Below are 15864 nucleotides of genomic sequence, written 5' to 3' on the forward strand. Positions count from 1 at the left end.
AGCCAGCCAAATTGCCACAGTCGTGCTTGTGCTGTGCAAATGCCGCTTTGTGTTCCTGCAGGACTGCCCTAACCTGTTTGTCTGCACTAATGGCTTGAGGGTCGAACCAGAAGCCTCCTACTGAGCTAATCCTGTTTACATACTCTCCTACTGTGAGCGTGGCGGGGGCTAGTGCTGCCTTTGTCATTTTCCATATACACTTGTTAACTGGGTTGAAAGAGAGGTTATGGGAGCTCATTAAATTGATCCCAAGAATATGTTCTGCTGTCTGGGGCAGATCAACCAAAACTACGGGGTGCTTAGTTGTGATGTTTCCTATTTGTATTGCTACAGGGGCTGTGATGTGTCCCTGTTGTAAATGACCTGTAAAGCCGCTGAGTGTGATGGTGTCTGTTGTGGGCCACGTGTCTCGTTGAAACATCGTGGAGGAATTGAGTGTGGTGCGGGACCCTCCTGTGTCCCAAAGAAATTCTACGGGGTGTCCCCGAACGTTGCCTGCCACTACCGGTCTACCGGACTTGTCCCAAAGGGTGTTACAGACCCAAATTGGGGAGCCCGAACACCGTCAGTCGGTGCCATTCATGTCTGCATTTGCTGAACGGGCGCTAACGCTGTGGATTGGCTTTGCCCTATTCCTGTTTAGGGTGCCTGTCTGTTGGCTTCTCTGCTGCTTTTGGGGCACATTGCACTCTCGTGCAAAGTGTCCTAACTGTCCACAGTTGGAACATTCTTGAGCTTTGGGCTGGGGTGGGCTGTTCCTCCCCTCATTTACCCATGCGGGGTTCTGGTGCGCTTTAACTGGGTTCATCTCTGCCTGCTCTTCATCGGGTGTTATAAATGCGGTTTTGCCTGCAATTGATTGCTCCCAAGCGCGGGACAATCTCTTCAAAACACATTTTTCATTGTGGGCCTTATCTGAGGGGTCATAATTTGCGCAAGCTTTTCGTCCTGCGTCTGTGGCGTGGGAGACTAGAATTCAGGTCCATTTGGCCATATTATCTGGGGACAAATGGGCGTGGGCTAACTCTCCGAAAACTGCTGTGAAGTGTATCCACAAGCGTCCAGGAAACGCTGTGGGATGCTCTGTCTTCTTTTGCCTACACTTATTTAGGCCATCTACGGGGTCCCCTCTGTTAAAGCCGATCGCATCAAGGATCGCTGTGTGCATCTCTTGGAGTGTGCCTCCTCCTACATTCTGTGGGTCGGGAAGGGCTTCCACGACTGAAGGGTCGAGGCTTAAAACTGTGAGCTTCACTTGCTCCCTTTTGTCAGGCCGTACATGCTTGCCTGCTGTTTGACTTTCGCGAAAAATTGGTGGGGGTCTGATGTGGGAAGGAACGGTGTAACTTTTCCACACGCATCCCGTAATTGGGACACGGTTAACGGGGTTGTATAAAGGAAATCTGCTTCTTCTGCTGTGGCCCTGAGGTTTTCATAGAATTTACAGTGCAGAAGGAGGCCATTCGGTCCATCGAGTTTGCACCGGCTCTTGGAAAGAGCACCCTACCCAAGGTCAACACCTCCGCCCTATCCCCATAACCCAGTAACCCCACCCAACACTAAGGGCAATTTTGGACACTAAGGGCAATTTATCATGGCCAATCCACCTAACCTGCACATCTTTGGACTGTGGGAGGAAACCGGAGCACCCGGAGGAAACCCACGCGCACACGGGGAGAACGTGCAGAATCCGCACAGACAGTGACCCAGCGGGGAATCGAACCTGGGACCCTGGAGCTGTGACTCAATTGTGCTATCCACAATGCTACCGTGCTAGTTACAGGGTTCATGGGGGTGTGATCTGCCTGTTCGGTTGGGGGTTGGGGCGCTTTCCTTTTCTGGGGGTTTTCCTGCGTACATGTTCCATGTACGTATCTATGGGCAGTCTCATTCAATTCCTGCCAGTCGGGGTCGTTTTCCTGGTCTAATTGTGGTCCAAATGTGCATTGAAACCCATTTTGAACAGAAAGCAGAGATTGCAATTCTGCAATTTGCTTCCGGCACTTTGCGTGGTCTACAGAGCTCTGCCTTTGTTCCGTCGTGGAAGTATGGAGTGCTCGTAGGGCTGCTTTCAGATCATTGCACTGTTTCTGCAATTTCTCAACTTGTTGCTCGGTCTCTTGTCTTACCAAGACCGCACGTTGCGTGTCCTGTTAGGCCTTATCATATTGCATTTGAAAACTACTCAAATGCACGAGACAAGACTGGTGTGCCAGCTTGACATCATCCACCTTTCTGTCCCTTGCTGCTAACTGCTCTTTTAAATTTCTATTGTCCTTCTCTACTTCACTCACGTCTACCCCACTACTTCTGTCTCTCTCCTCTATCTCTCTACGGAGCGTCCTAACGACCTCCTCTGTGCCTCGCAATTGTGCCAAGCAGGACACGATTGCCATCGGCTTGCGAGCTTTCCCCAAGCAATTCTTGAGGATCTCTGACAGGTTCTCCCACCAAGGATGTCCTATACTCCCGGGACCTGTTTCCTCATTATTGCAGAATTCACTCCAAAGGGGCCATCCTTTCCCTTTGAGATATTTTCTGATCTCTTCTTCCCATACGGGGCACTGTCCTACTCTACTGGTCGCTGCGACCTCGAATTCCTGGGGGTTCATAAGGCGTTCCATTGCCTTCATTGCCATTTTCTCTATCTAGGTTCTCTACTGAATTTGGAACAGGGGGTGATAAAGTGGTGATGTAAACACGGGTACGGCTTACGCTAATTTCCGGCCTACAAAACTCCCGACAATTTTACGCAACAAAATCTCTCAGGTTTACCTTATATCTCTGTTAGTACGCATGCATTAACACACTTCCGAATCTCAGAGGCTTGATCAGTACTGTTCTTACGCTTGTGGTTTTTCTGTTTCCAATTGGATCCCAATTCAGATTTGGGTTCTCTCGGAGTGGTTAGGCCACTTCTAAGTCGAGTCCCGTTAGATGTATTCTATGATTCTAGATGTCGCCAGTAAATGTTGCTGACTTGCTGTTGTCTCTTAATTTGGCTCTGTTTAATTACGTTTGCTCAAGAGTCGACAGGTATCTTTCGATACCACCACAAGGTTCAAAACTGAATATTGATCAGACGCGACACACCAGTTAGTAAGTTCAAAAGCAATGCTCATTTATTTACACACCGTCAAATCTACTCATGCATAAAACTCTACAACCTAAAATATCACTTACTAAAAGCTTATACTTGGCTTTGGGTGCTCACTCAGTCAGAGGAACAATGGCCGTTGCTCGGTTCTGAAGCTGCTGAGTTGAGCTGTTTACAGGATAGCAACTAGGAGCGTCTATTTCGTAGCGTGCGTTGACTTGGAACTTATTTGGTCTGGCGTAGCTGCTAGGCAGGTCTCTCCTCGCTAAGAGCCAAGGCCAAGAGAGAGATCCTCTCTTGGGGAGTCCTTTTTATACCCCAAAAGGGCTTCTTGTGCTTTTGGGCGGGCCTTGAACTTGGCCCCAATTAATTGGGCCGTTTCCCAATTGTCCTTCTCGATTTTCCTCCAATAGAGGGGTGGGTTCCCTGGTTGCTGGGCGTGTCCTAGGTGGCCGTTGGTTTGCTTTGTTTTAGTCTCCTCTGGCGCTGGGATGTCTGGCTTAGCATTGTTTACCTAAATGTTGCCTTTTGTTCCTGGGGATGGCTCATTAGTATGTAGATGGCTCTGCAATACCGGTCCTGTTTGAGAGCTAAGGCTCTAATCAACAGACAGACTTTGCACCTGCTTGCTTTTTTAAGTATTGTCCAATTTTCCCTGCGTTCTTTGCAAATGTCCATTTTGTAATCGGGACGTGGCCATCCCAGATGGCTACACCGGTAAATTAATTTAAAAAAATGTCCGAGATGCATCCGAGACCACCTTGCTATTTAATTTTCCAACTTATGGAATGGATTCATTGACTGTCAGGAATACATATTTGATTTCAACCTACACGTTAAAAGAAGAATTATGAGCAGTTTGCAAACTGTTGCCACCAAAAATAGTAAAAAGCAAGAAAATCTACTTTTGTGTCACAGCACCTGGTAAGAAGTAAGTCAGGAAAGAAAGAACTTGCCTTTTAATTTATTTTTAAAATGCTTTTATCAGAGTTACAAAGCCATAGCTAAGTGGACAGGGGCAAACCCCCAATCAATCTCCCTGCCCGCTCCAAACACCAACCCAAAATGAATCCAATTCATGGGCCCACAAGAGAGACCATAAGACATAGGAGCGGAAGTGAGGCCATTCGGCCCATCGAGTCCACTCCACCATTCAATCATGGCTGATTTCAACTCCATTTACCCGCTCTCTCTCCATAGCCCTTAATTCCTCGAGAAATCAAGAATTTATCAACTTCTGCCTTAAAGACACTCAACGTCCCGGCCTCCACCGCCCTCTGTGGCAATGAATTCCACAGACCCACCACTCTCTGGCTGAAGAAATTTCTCCTCATCTCTGTTCTAAAGTGACTCCCTTTTATTCTAAGGCTGTGCCCCCGGGTCCTAGTCTCCCCTGCTAATGGAAACAACTTCCCTATCTAAGCCATTCATTATCTTGTAAGTTTCTATGAGATCTCCCCTCAACCTCTTAAACTCCAATTAATATAATTTCAGGATCCTCAGACGTTCATCGTATGTTAGGCCTACCATTCCTGGGATCATCCGTGTGAATCTCCGCTGGACCCGCTCCAGTGCCAGTATGTCCTTCCTGAGGTGTGGGGCCCAAAATTGCTCACAGTATTCTAAATGGGGCCTAACTAGTGCTTTATAAAGCTTCAGAAGTATATCCCTGCTTTTATATTCCAAGCCTCTTGAGATGAATGACAACATTGCATTTGCTTTCTTAATTACAGACTCCACCTGCAAGTTTACCTTTAGAGAATCCTGGACTAGGACTCCCAAGTCCCTTTGCACTTCAGCATTATGAATTTTGTCACCGTTTAGAAAATAGTCCATGCCTCTATTCTTTTTTCCAAAGTGCAAGACCTCGCACTTGCCCACGTTGAATTTCATCAGTCATTTCTTGGACCACTCTCCTAAACTGTCTAAATCTTTCGGGAGCCTCCCCACCTCCTCCATACTACCTGCCCCATCACCTATCTTTGTATCATCGGCAAACTTAGCCAGAATGAAAAGCAATTTCCCTACACTGGAAAATGATTCCAATGCCGAACCACTAGCGTTATTAATAACCTTTCATCTGTGAGAATGGAATAATTCCTTATTAAATCCAAGTCTCCCTTCTAATATCAAGAACTGAATCTTATTAACTACATTTATGTTTACACCTTATCAAGGTGTTCCAAAGTTACTTTCAATTAAGTACTTCTATGGAGTGTTCACTGTTTTTATGGAGGCAAACATTGTAATCAGTTTGCACAAAGCAAGGGCTCAAAAACATCATGTCTGACTTTCTGGCCTTGATAGTTGATGGACCACTGCTTGACGAAGACACTATCTCTGCTTTTCCTTAAATGATGCTGTGGTTTCCTAAGTTCATCTGAGCTGTCACTTAGGCCTTGGTTTAGTGTCTCATTCAGAAGAAGACTCTTGACGATGCAGTACTCCCTAAAGGAGCATCAAGCATTTGGGTTTGAGTTGCTGGTGCTCTCCAGAATCCAATCAGAAGGAAACTAATTATGGGCAGCAGATGAAAAATCCAGTTTCTATGACCCCAATTGGTACAAAACATAACTCCCTATCTTATCTTACTATACATACAGGTTTGAGTTATCGCACAAGATTTCTCATTTTTATGCTGTCAAACGGAGGAACCAAACTTATTAAAGTGGGGCATGATAAACCAGAAGAGAATTTGTTCTGGCTTTACAAAGTTCCATAATGAGAAAAGTGGTGTACAATTTACAGTTTAAATTCCGAACTTAATTACCTGGTCTACTTTTGTCACATTTTGATTTTAAAGTTCTTAATTAATGCGCTATTTTTAACTCTATTTAATGTGGATGAGTGCAGGGACTGCATTTCCCTTTGTCCTAGCCTACTTTCTAGGCCACTTTATGACCTGAAAAATGTAGCTTATTTTGAGTGTTTTTATGCAACATCGAATGCTTTTGATGTATTTCGTTCAATTAATGTTTCTGAAGTATTTTGATTTGTGTTCACTAAGGATGACTACTGTAAATGAAGTTCAGTTATTTATTTATTTATATTTTGTGCATAATCTGATATCTGGACAATTAAAATTTTACATTAACAGCAAAGTATCTATATCTGTTGCAGTTTTAACTGGTGGTCCATTGCTTAACAATCATGAATATGAATTGCATGAAGTTCGATTTCATTGGGGTAAAGAGAACCAGCGTGGCTCTGAACATACTGTTAATTTTAAAGCATTTCCCATGGAGGTGAGTGCTGATCAAAGGTATTTGTGAATTCTTAGTGCAATGCTGGAAGTTTGAAATCGTATTGTTTTCCCAGTTGAAAATGGAAGTATCAAATCCCCAAATGTTTTTTCATACATTGTGAAGAGTCAGTACCATGGGCTGGATTCTCCGCCCCGTCGTGCCACATTTCTGTTCCACTCCGCCGTGCCACATTTCTGTTCCACTCCGCCGGCGTGATGCTCTGTTATGATGGCTGGTCAATGGGATTTCCCATTGTGGGGCAGACCCAAGCCGTCGGGAATCCCTGAGCTGCCAGCACAACAGAGCATCCCGCCGGTGGAGAATCCAGCCCCATGTCTTTGCTTGTTACTAGTGCTGAGCGCACGTTTTCTCAACTAGTCTTGAGGAATTAGATACTGAATTCTGGGTAGCTTTGTAGAATGTTATAAACCTGGGGGCAGCACGGTGGCTCAGTGGTCAGCACTGCTGCCTCACAGCACAGAGGACCCGGGTTTGATCCTGGCCCCGGGTCACTGTCCCTTGTGGAGTTTGATCATTCTCCCTGTGTCTGTGGGTCTTACCTCCACAACCCAAAGATGTGTGGGGTAGTGAATTGGCCACACTAAATTGCTCCTTAATTGAGGAAAAAAAGAATTGGGTACTCCAAATTTAGAAAACAAATAAAAAATGCTGTAAACCTTTTGGGCGATCTCCTTTGCTCCCACCCTGCCCCCTCTCAAAATGTTCTTAGATTCTCGGGCATTAGTTCACTACTTTTGCCTGTTTATCCACTGGACTCTTTTTTCTGTGTTCTTGCTGCTCTTGTATGGGGTGGATGTTGGATAGGAGATGAGTTGAAGGGAGCTGTGGGGTCTTTGTACTCAGTATCACAGCTTAATGGCCACGAGATATTTTCTTAACAACGAAGTAAAGAAAAAAAGTTACATTGCTGACTGCCCTTGAATGTGTAGCCTTGAATTTGTACTTGTTTTATTTGACAGCTAGAATTAATAATTTGTTTTGGAGTGGCCCCATGGAACATCAAAAAAAGTCACTCATTCTCTCAGTTTCAAGGAGTCAGTCACTTAATTTGGTTCCTTTTTAATCCGAGCCATCTATTCAACAAAACAATTCGCAAGGTGGGAACATCACATTACTTTTTCTTTTTTAAATCGGGCCAATGAATTGTGTAGCTGGAATATTGGAATTGGGTGACAAGATCACTGGGTTTGTGAAACACGTCGAAATAAGTGGTACGTTTTGTGATTCATCTACTGATTGAATGGTAAGGATGATCATGTTTCCCTGGGCTAGTTTATTTGATGCAAGTTCAGACTTCAACACTACCATCTGTATTTTTGCTTGAAAATATGCAAAGCGAGTGGATTGTTGAGTATTCCATTCTATGGTGTTGGCTAATTTGCAAGCTCGGGATGTTGAATGCAAGGTAGCTGAGCAGTGGTTTCATTGTGGGAGAATCCCTGAAAATGATATCTTGCCCTCCTGGCACTGCACTCCAAGGAAGTACCTGACTGCCATGAAAAAGTAATTGCCCCTATTGTAGTTATTTGTGTCTTTTTGCACAGCACCTGGCTAGGACATTCTTAAGTGCAGCAAGAAAATACTGGTCTATTTTTATGATGGCATACTGACCTTACAAATCTGGAATAGTTCCAAAAGCAATTACCAAGATGTTGATTTAATTTTTTTTAGGAGCCTCTCTTAGGAAAAGGTTTCACCACACTTCAGGTGAGGGACGAAGATTGAGACAGATGAACCCAAGTACAAGCGATGACATCAATATAAGTGAAATGATCAGTTTTAGATAGGTGAAGTCCCCAAGGATAGATGTTACTTAGTGAGGAGTAGAAAGAAGATCTATGAGGAGGCACTGACAATCGTTATGATGAAGTCGATGGATGCTGTGACAGGCCAGTAGATGAGAAAAGTTCATGTTTGTGTCTAAAAGATGAATAAAATAGGCCAGGGCAATGACTATCATTAGTCAAACTCTATGACATGTAAAATAATGGAATTAATTGTTGATAGTAAACATGAGAATCTGTAAAATATGGATTGAGAAGGGGAAGAACCTGATTAGCCTCTTTTGAGAAAGTGATATAACATGGTGTACCTAAAGTTCCTTCTGATAGGAATACCATGCCTCTTCCAGATACTACAATAACTTATTAATTTAAAAAACAAAAATTAAGTACCCAATTCATTTTTTTCCAATTAAGGGGCAATTTAGCTTGGCCAATCCATCTACCCTGCACATCTTTGGGTTGTGGGGGCGAAACACACGCAAACATGGGGAGAATGTGCAAACTCCACACGGACAGTGATCCAGAGCTGGGATCGAACCTGGGACCTCGGCACCGTGAGGCAGCAATGCTAATAACTTGCGCCACCATGCTGCCCCAACAATTTGTTAAATAATGAATATTTCCCAAGGTGCTTCACAGGAGCAATATAAAGCAAAATATGACAACATATCCCAAGATATTAAATCAGATGACCAAATCTAGGTAGAGGTAGGTTTTAAGGAGAGTCTTAAAGGAAGAAAGTGATGTAGAGAGGCAGAGATGGGTCATGGTCATGAGGGAGTCGAGGTCAGGGCTCAGGCAACTGAAGGCATGGACATCAATGGTGGAACAACTATAATTGTGAATGCACAAGGAGGCCAGGATTAAAGGGTTATGGGGCTAAAGGGGATTACAGATCGGGAGGGGCAAGGTCATGGAGGAATTTGAAAACGAGGAGTATAATGAAGACATTGCTTGGCTGGAAGCTATATAAACCAGTGAGCTCTGGAATGATGGGGGAAATAAAATTTGCTATGAGTTAAAACATGGGAACTGAGTTTTGGGTGAAGGCTATAGAGAATAGAGTTGAGGACACCAGCCAGGTGTGCATTGGAGTTGTCAAATCTGGAGGTAACGAAGTACAAATGAGAGTTTCGGCCGATGAGCTGAGACTGGGGCAAAGTTGGGCAATGGTAGGGAGTTGGAAATAGACGGGTGTTGTGATGTTGGGAATACATGGTCCGAAGTTCATATCTGGCTCATCTATGACAGCAAAGTTGTAAGCAGATATTTGCTTGATGTCAGATTGTTGCCAGGGACGGGGATGGAGTTGGTAGCTAATGAACAGAATTTGGATTGTGGCCTGAAAACAATGGCTTCAGTATTTGCAAAGTTAAATTAAGGAAATCCGTTCTCATCCAATACTGTTTGTTGGATCAGTAGTCTGAATTTGGCAACAGTGGCGGTGTCGAGAGCGGTGATGGTGGGATAGAGCTCTGTTATCACAATACGTGTGAAAACAAATGCTGTGTCTTTCAGATGATGGAGATGCGAAATAGAAGGGTGTCATGAATAGATACTTTAGGGGACGCCAGTGCAAGTGATACTCTGGCTGCGATCAGATAAGAATGAAATCAGTTCTATCTAGCTGGATGACAGTGGAGAGGCGTTGGAGGAGGATAGTATGGTCAATTGTGTCAAAATCTGTAGACTGATTGAGAAGGGCAAGGAGGGGAAGTTTACCATTTTTCTTAGTCACATAGGTTGTTTGTGATGTTGATGAGAGGCGTTTTGGTACTCTGGCAAGGGAGAAAACCTAATTGGAGATATTCAAACATGGGTGTTCTAGGAAAGATGGGAATGGATTTTGGAGATGATGACAATTGAGGGCAATGCTACGATGCCTAAAAGATTCTAGAGAAGGGCAGCACAGTGGCCCAGTGGTTAGCACTGCTGCCTCTCGGCACCGAGGACCGAACTTCTATCCTGGCCCTGGGTCACTGTCCATGTGGATTTCTCCCCGTGTGAGTGTGGGTTACGCCCCCACAACCCATAAGATGTGCAGACACTTATGCTTTCTGTGATACATCTATAAAAATTTATAAGAGTCATTGTGGACCTGTCAAATGTTCTGAGGAAGTAAAAGCGCTGTTGTGCTTTCTTTGTCGCAACATTTGCATGGGTTGACCAGGACAGATTGGTGATATTTATACCTAGGAACTTGAAGCTGTCGACCATCTCCACCTCGGCACCATTGATACAGACAGGCACGCGTACGACACTTTGCTTCCTGAACTCGATGACCAGTTCCTTTGTTTTGTTGACATTGAGGGAGAGATTGTTGTCATTGCACTATGCCACTAAGTTCTCTATCTCTCACTCTACTCTGACTCGTCAATGTTTCAGATCTAATCCACTACGGTCATGTGATAAGCAAACTTGTAGATGGAGTTGGAGCGAAACTTTGCCACACAGTCGTGTATGTATAAGGAGTATAGTTGGGGGCTAAGTACACAGCTTTGTTGGGCCTCGATATTGAGGACTATCATGGAGGAGGTGTCATTGTTTATCCTTGTTGATTGTGGAAGGTGAGAATCCAGTTGCAGAGGGAGGAGCCAAGTCCTCTGTTTTGGAGTTTGGATTTGAACTTGGCTGGGATTATGGTGTTGAAGGCGGAGCTGGAGTCTATGAATATGAGTCTGATGTGGTGTCCTTGTCGAGATGCTCTGGGGATGAGTGTAGGGTCAGGGAGATGATATCTGCTGTGGACCGGTTGTGGCGGTAGGCGAACATGCAACTAAATTATTTGTTGGCTGATCTTTTGAGCTGCTGAAGCTTGACACACTTTCAGAAACAGTGGGGTCAACACTGGTGTGCTTGGGAGGTCGAAGTCTGCTGCATTTCAGCTGCAATAGTGATACGATTAGGTCAGATTTTTTCATTCCAATGTAAGATTAAAGATTCTGATTTTCTTTTATCTTCAGTTCAGTATATGCAAAGCCTTTGTTTTAAGCAATCTAGGTTCAAAAAAGCAAATGGACATTGAATTTATAATTTTTTTAACTTATATTTCTGCAATTTTTATATTCTCAGCTCCATCTTATCCATTGGAATTCTACTTTGTTCAAAAATATTGATGAAGCTTTGGGGAAGAAAAATGGAATCGCAATCATTTCCTTGTTTGTCCAGGTAACTATTCCATTATAGACCAGCATACTATTTACCCGTGCCTAGATAGTGAGCTGAAGTAGAGGATAGATTGCTTGGCTGCACTTAGTTACTTTGACATTTTTTTGACATATGGTGACAGATCACCTGATGACAGCTTCAGCTGGAAAATGCTGCAAAATGTGGGAAATAGAAATGTAAAAATGTTTGGGATGAGGGGAAAAACTGAGCATGAAATTTGCGAAGTATCATAATTTCAACAGTCCATTGGCAAATGCTCCTGTGCAGGCACTGCACAAATTGGCCCATCTAAATTGGCATGTAAGTGCAGCCAGACAAAAAGGTTTAAAGGGACTGCAGGCTTAAACAAATTGCAGTTGTGTATCAAAAGAAACGGCGACAATGTTGTTTTGGAGGCTAGAATTGGAGAAGCACAGTTATCTCAAAGGGTTGTAGGAGTGGAAGGAGATTACAGATGCAGGGATGGCTAGGTCATGGACATATTTGTAAGCAAGGATAAGAATTTTAAAATGTTAACCATTAGAATATAGATAGTTGCACAGTGGGCTGCCAGAGTTTATTTTTCTTTTTAAGGCTCACTTTTGCACAGACTAGTTTTGTACTACAGTAGATGTCCGTCCTTACTGGTGTTTATTCTGTGGAAACTACCAAACAAAACTGAATTGACTGCACCAAAGGAGGCACCACAATTAACTCTGCTGTACAGAACAAACCTAATAATTGCAAATCAAGATTTGGATGCCTTACAAAACTGGTTTAAAGTCAGATTTTTTTTTTCTGCTACACAGTTGTTGAAATTTGGGTTTAGGCAATCTGAAGTAATCCTTGATTTTGGTGAGTGGAATCCATTTCTTTTGGCTAGAGATTCATGTGATTTACATGGTAGTAGGATTTGAAGGTGTGGAGATTAGAACTAGTTGGAGCAAAAGGACAAATGTTTACAGAAAAAAGTGTAATTGCAAGAATTTCCGAAGTGATCATCATTAGTCCAAAAGAGGAATTGGACACAAATTTGAAAGGAATTTTACAATTAAATACCACAAGCTAACACTAAACAAAAATAAATCTGTCAGTATCCACTACGCCACTACGTGATGAGAATGCCACAGTGGAAGAATTAACTTGCACACCCCAAAATAAATCGTGACCATTTTCTTTTTTTAAAATAAAATTTTATTAAGGTATTTGAAAATGTTTCTAACAGTAACATAAACAATGACATCAACATGGTCAAATAAACATTTCCTCCCCCTCCACCCCCTCTCTCCTCCTCCTCCCCCCCCCCCCCCCCCCCCCCCCCCCAGCCCAATCTTCACACACCTCAACCAAACAACAACAATCCACTCTCTTCCCCCCCACTCCCCCAACCCCCAACCCAGAATACTGCATCTGCTGACATTTTAATTTTCCCCGAGAAAGTCGACGAATGGCTGGCACCTCCGGGAGAACCCTAACATTGACCCTCTTAAGGCAAACTTTATTTTCTCGAGACTGAGAAACCCAGCCATGTCACTGACCCAGGTCTCTACACTCGGGGACTTCGAGTCCCTCCACATTAACAAGATCCGTCTCCGGGCTGCCAGGGAGGCAAAGGCCAAGACGTCGTCCTCTTTCGCCCCCTGAACTCCCGGATCTTCCGACACTCCAAAGATCGCTACCTCCGGACTCGGCACCACCCGTGTTTTTAGTACCATGGACATTGCCGCAGCAAAATCCTGCCCAAACCCTCTAAGCTACGGGCATGCCCTAAACATGTGGACATGATTTGCTGGGCTTCCCGCACACCTATCCTCCACCCTGAAAAACGTACTCATCCTGGCCGCTGTCATGTGTGCCCGGTGGACTACCTTAAATTGTATCAGGCTAAGCCTGGCGCATGATGAGGAGTTATTAACCCTGCTTTTGGCATCCGCCCATAGTCCCGCCTCTATCTCTCCTAGCTCGTCCTCCCACTTGCCCTTAAGCTCCTCCACCGGAGTTTCCTCTGCCTCTGAAAGCTCCTGGTAAATATCCGATACCTTCCCCTCTCCCACCCAGGTACTGGAAACTACTCTATCCTGTATCCCCCGTGGTGGCAACAGAGGAAAGGCCGGCACCTGTTTTCTCATGAAGTCTCGCACCTGCAAATACTTAAAACCATTCCCTGCTGGCAATTTAAATTTATCCTCCAAAGCTTTCAAGCTGGGAAAGCTCCCGTCTATAAATAGTGTCCCCCCCCCCCGACTGCACTCCAGCAACACTTTCTTCACTCGTGGGGTTTTTCCCGCCCACACACAGCCCAAAATAATCTTATTCACCTGCTTGAAAAAGGCCTTGGGGATAAAGATGGGGAGGCACTGAAAGACAAACAGAAATCTGGGGAGGACCGTCATTTTCACGGTCTGCACCCTCCCCGCCAGTGGTAGCGGGAGCATGTCCCATCTCTTAGTCCCCTTCCATTTGTTCTACCAACTGGGATAGGTTTAACCTGTGTAGTACCTCCCATTTTTGGGCCACCTGGATTCCCAGATATCAAAAGCTCTTCCCTACCATTCTAAGCGGCAGCCCTCCCAGTCTCTTCTCCTGTCCTCTTGCCTGGATTGCAAACATCTCGCTGTTCAATTTATACCCTGAAAAATTGCCAAATTTCCCCAAGATTCGCATTACTTCTCCCATCCCCTCCAACGGGTCCGCAATGTACAAGAGCAGGTCATCTGCGTAGAGCGAGACCCGGTGCTCCACCCCCCCAGCCCTTTCCAGTTCCTAGAGGCTCTGAACGCCATGGCCAATGGCTCTATGGCCAGAGCAACCAGTAACGGGGAGAGGGGGCACCCTTGACTGGTCCCTCGGTGTAGTTCAAAATATCCCGACCTCAGCCGGTTCGTACGCACACTCCCTACTGGTGCCAGATAGAGTAACCGCACCCAGTCAATAAAACCCTCATCAAACCCAAACCTTCCCAGCGTCTCCCACAGGTAATTCCACTCCACCCGATCAAAAGCCTTCACCGCATCCATCGGTACCACCACCTCCACCTCCTTTCCTTCTGAGGGCATCATAATAACATTTAGAAGCCTTCGAACATTGGCCTTGAGTTGCATGCCCTTAACAAATCCTGTCTTGTCTTCCCCTATCACCCCCGGGACATAGTCCTCTATCCTTGTGGCCAGTATCTTAGCCAGCAGTTTGGCATCCACATTCAGTAGCGAAATCGGCCTGTATGATCCGTATTGCTCCTTCTCCCATTTCAGGATCAATGAAATCGAGGCCTGTGACATTGTTGGGGAAGGACTCCCTTCCCTCTTGCTTTGTTAAATGTCCTCACCAGCAGTGGGCTCAATATCTCTGAAAACGTCTTATAGAAATCCACCGGGTAGCCGTCAGGCCCCGGAGCCTTGCCCGACAGCATGCCCTCCAGCCCCTTAATTATTTCCTCAATCTCAATTGCAGCCCCTCCACCAGGTCCTCCTCCACCCTCGGGAACTTCAACTGATCCAGAAATTACCTCACCCCCTCCACCCCAGCAGGGGTTCCAACTCATATAATTTACTATAAAAGTCCTTAAACACCTCGTTCACCCCCGCTGGGTCCAGGTCAGTATTACCGTCTCTACTCTTTACTTTACCTATCTCCCTGGCCGCCTCTCTTTTCCTGAGCTGGTGCACCAATATTCTGCTTGCCTTTTCCCCCGTGCTCGTAGATCGCCCCCCTTGCCTTCCTCAACTGTTCCACTGCTTTCCCTGTGGTCAACAGCCCAAATTCCACCTGTAACCTACACCGTTCCCTCAGTAGCCCTGCGTCCGGGGCCTCCGAGTATCTCCTGTCCACCTGGAGTGTCTCCTCCACTAATCTATCCCTCTCAGCCCATTCCACCTTTTCTCTGTGGGCCTGTATCGAGATTAATTCCCCTCTGACTACTGCCTTCAAAGCTTCCCAGACGGCCGCTGCAGAGACCTCCCCCGTATCGTTTGTTTCCAGGTAGTTCTGGATGGACTTGTTAACCTGCCCACAGATCGCTTCGTCCACTAGCAACCCCACTTCCAGTGTCCACAGCTGTCGTTGCCCTCTCTCCACACTAAACCGTAGATCCACCCAGTGCGGGGCATGATCCGACACTGCAATTGCCGAATACTCAGTATCCACCACCTTTGGTATTAGCGTCCTGCTCAGAACAAAAAAGTCGATGCGAGAGTATACCTTGTGGACATGTGGAAAAAAAGGAAAACTCCTTTGTCCTCGGCCGTGCAAACCTCCATGGGTCTACTCCCCCCATCTGTTCCATAAAACCCTTCAATTCCCTTGCCGCAGCCGGCCTCCTCCTTGTCCTGGATTTTGACCGGTCGAATTCCGGATCAATGACTGTGTTGAAGTCCCCTCCCATGATCAGGTTATGTGTCTCTAAGTCTGGGATATTACCTAACACCCGCCTCATAAATTCCACGTCGTCCCAATTTGGAGCATATATGTTCACAAGTACCACTCGCACCCCTGCCAACTTCCCACTCACCATTATGTACCTACCCCCCTTGTCTGACATGATTCTCCCTGCCTCGAATGCCACTCGTTTGCT

The 15864-nt window shown here is 45.4% G+C and overlaps 1 protein-coding gene across 2 annotated transcripts in view; it reads left to right on the top strand.

The window, feature by feature from the left end:
- Nucleotides 1-15864, top strand: part of ca8 (carbonic anhydrase VIII) — a 122226-nt gene that overhangs the window by 10590 nt on the left and 95772 nt on the right. For both annotated transcript variants that reach the window (XM_072467715.1, XM_072467714.1), the window contains 2 exons: nucleotides 6218-6342; nucleotides 11220-11315. In XM_072467715.1, coding sequence (XP_072323816.1) covers nucleotides 6218-6342; nucleotides 11220-11315 — 221 coding nt within the window. The remainder of the gene's footprint in view (nucleotides 1-6217; nucleotides 6343-11219; nucleotides 11316-15864) is intronic.

This window comes from Scyliorhinus torazame, chromosome 11 (assembly GCF_047496885.1).
Source record: "Scyliorhinus torazame isolate Kashiwa2021f chromosome 11, sScyTor2.1, whole genome shotgun sequence".
Classification (NCBI taxonomy): Eukaryota; Metazoa; Chordata; class Chondrichthyes; order Carcharhiniformes; family Scyliorhinidae; genus Scyliorhinus; species Scyliorhinus torazame.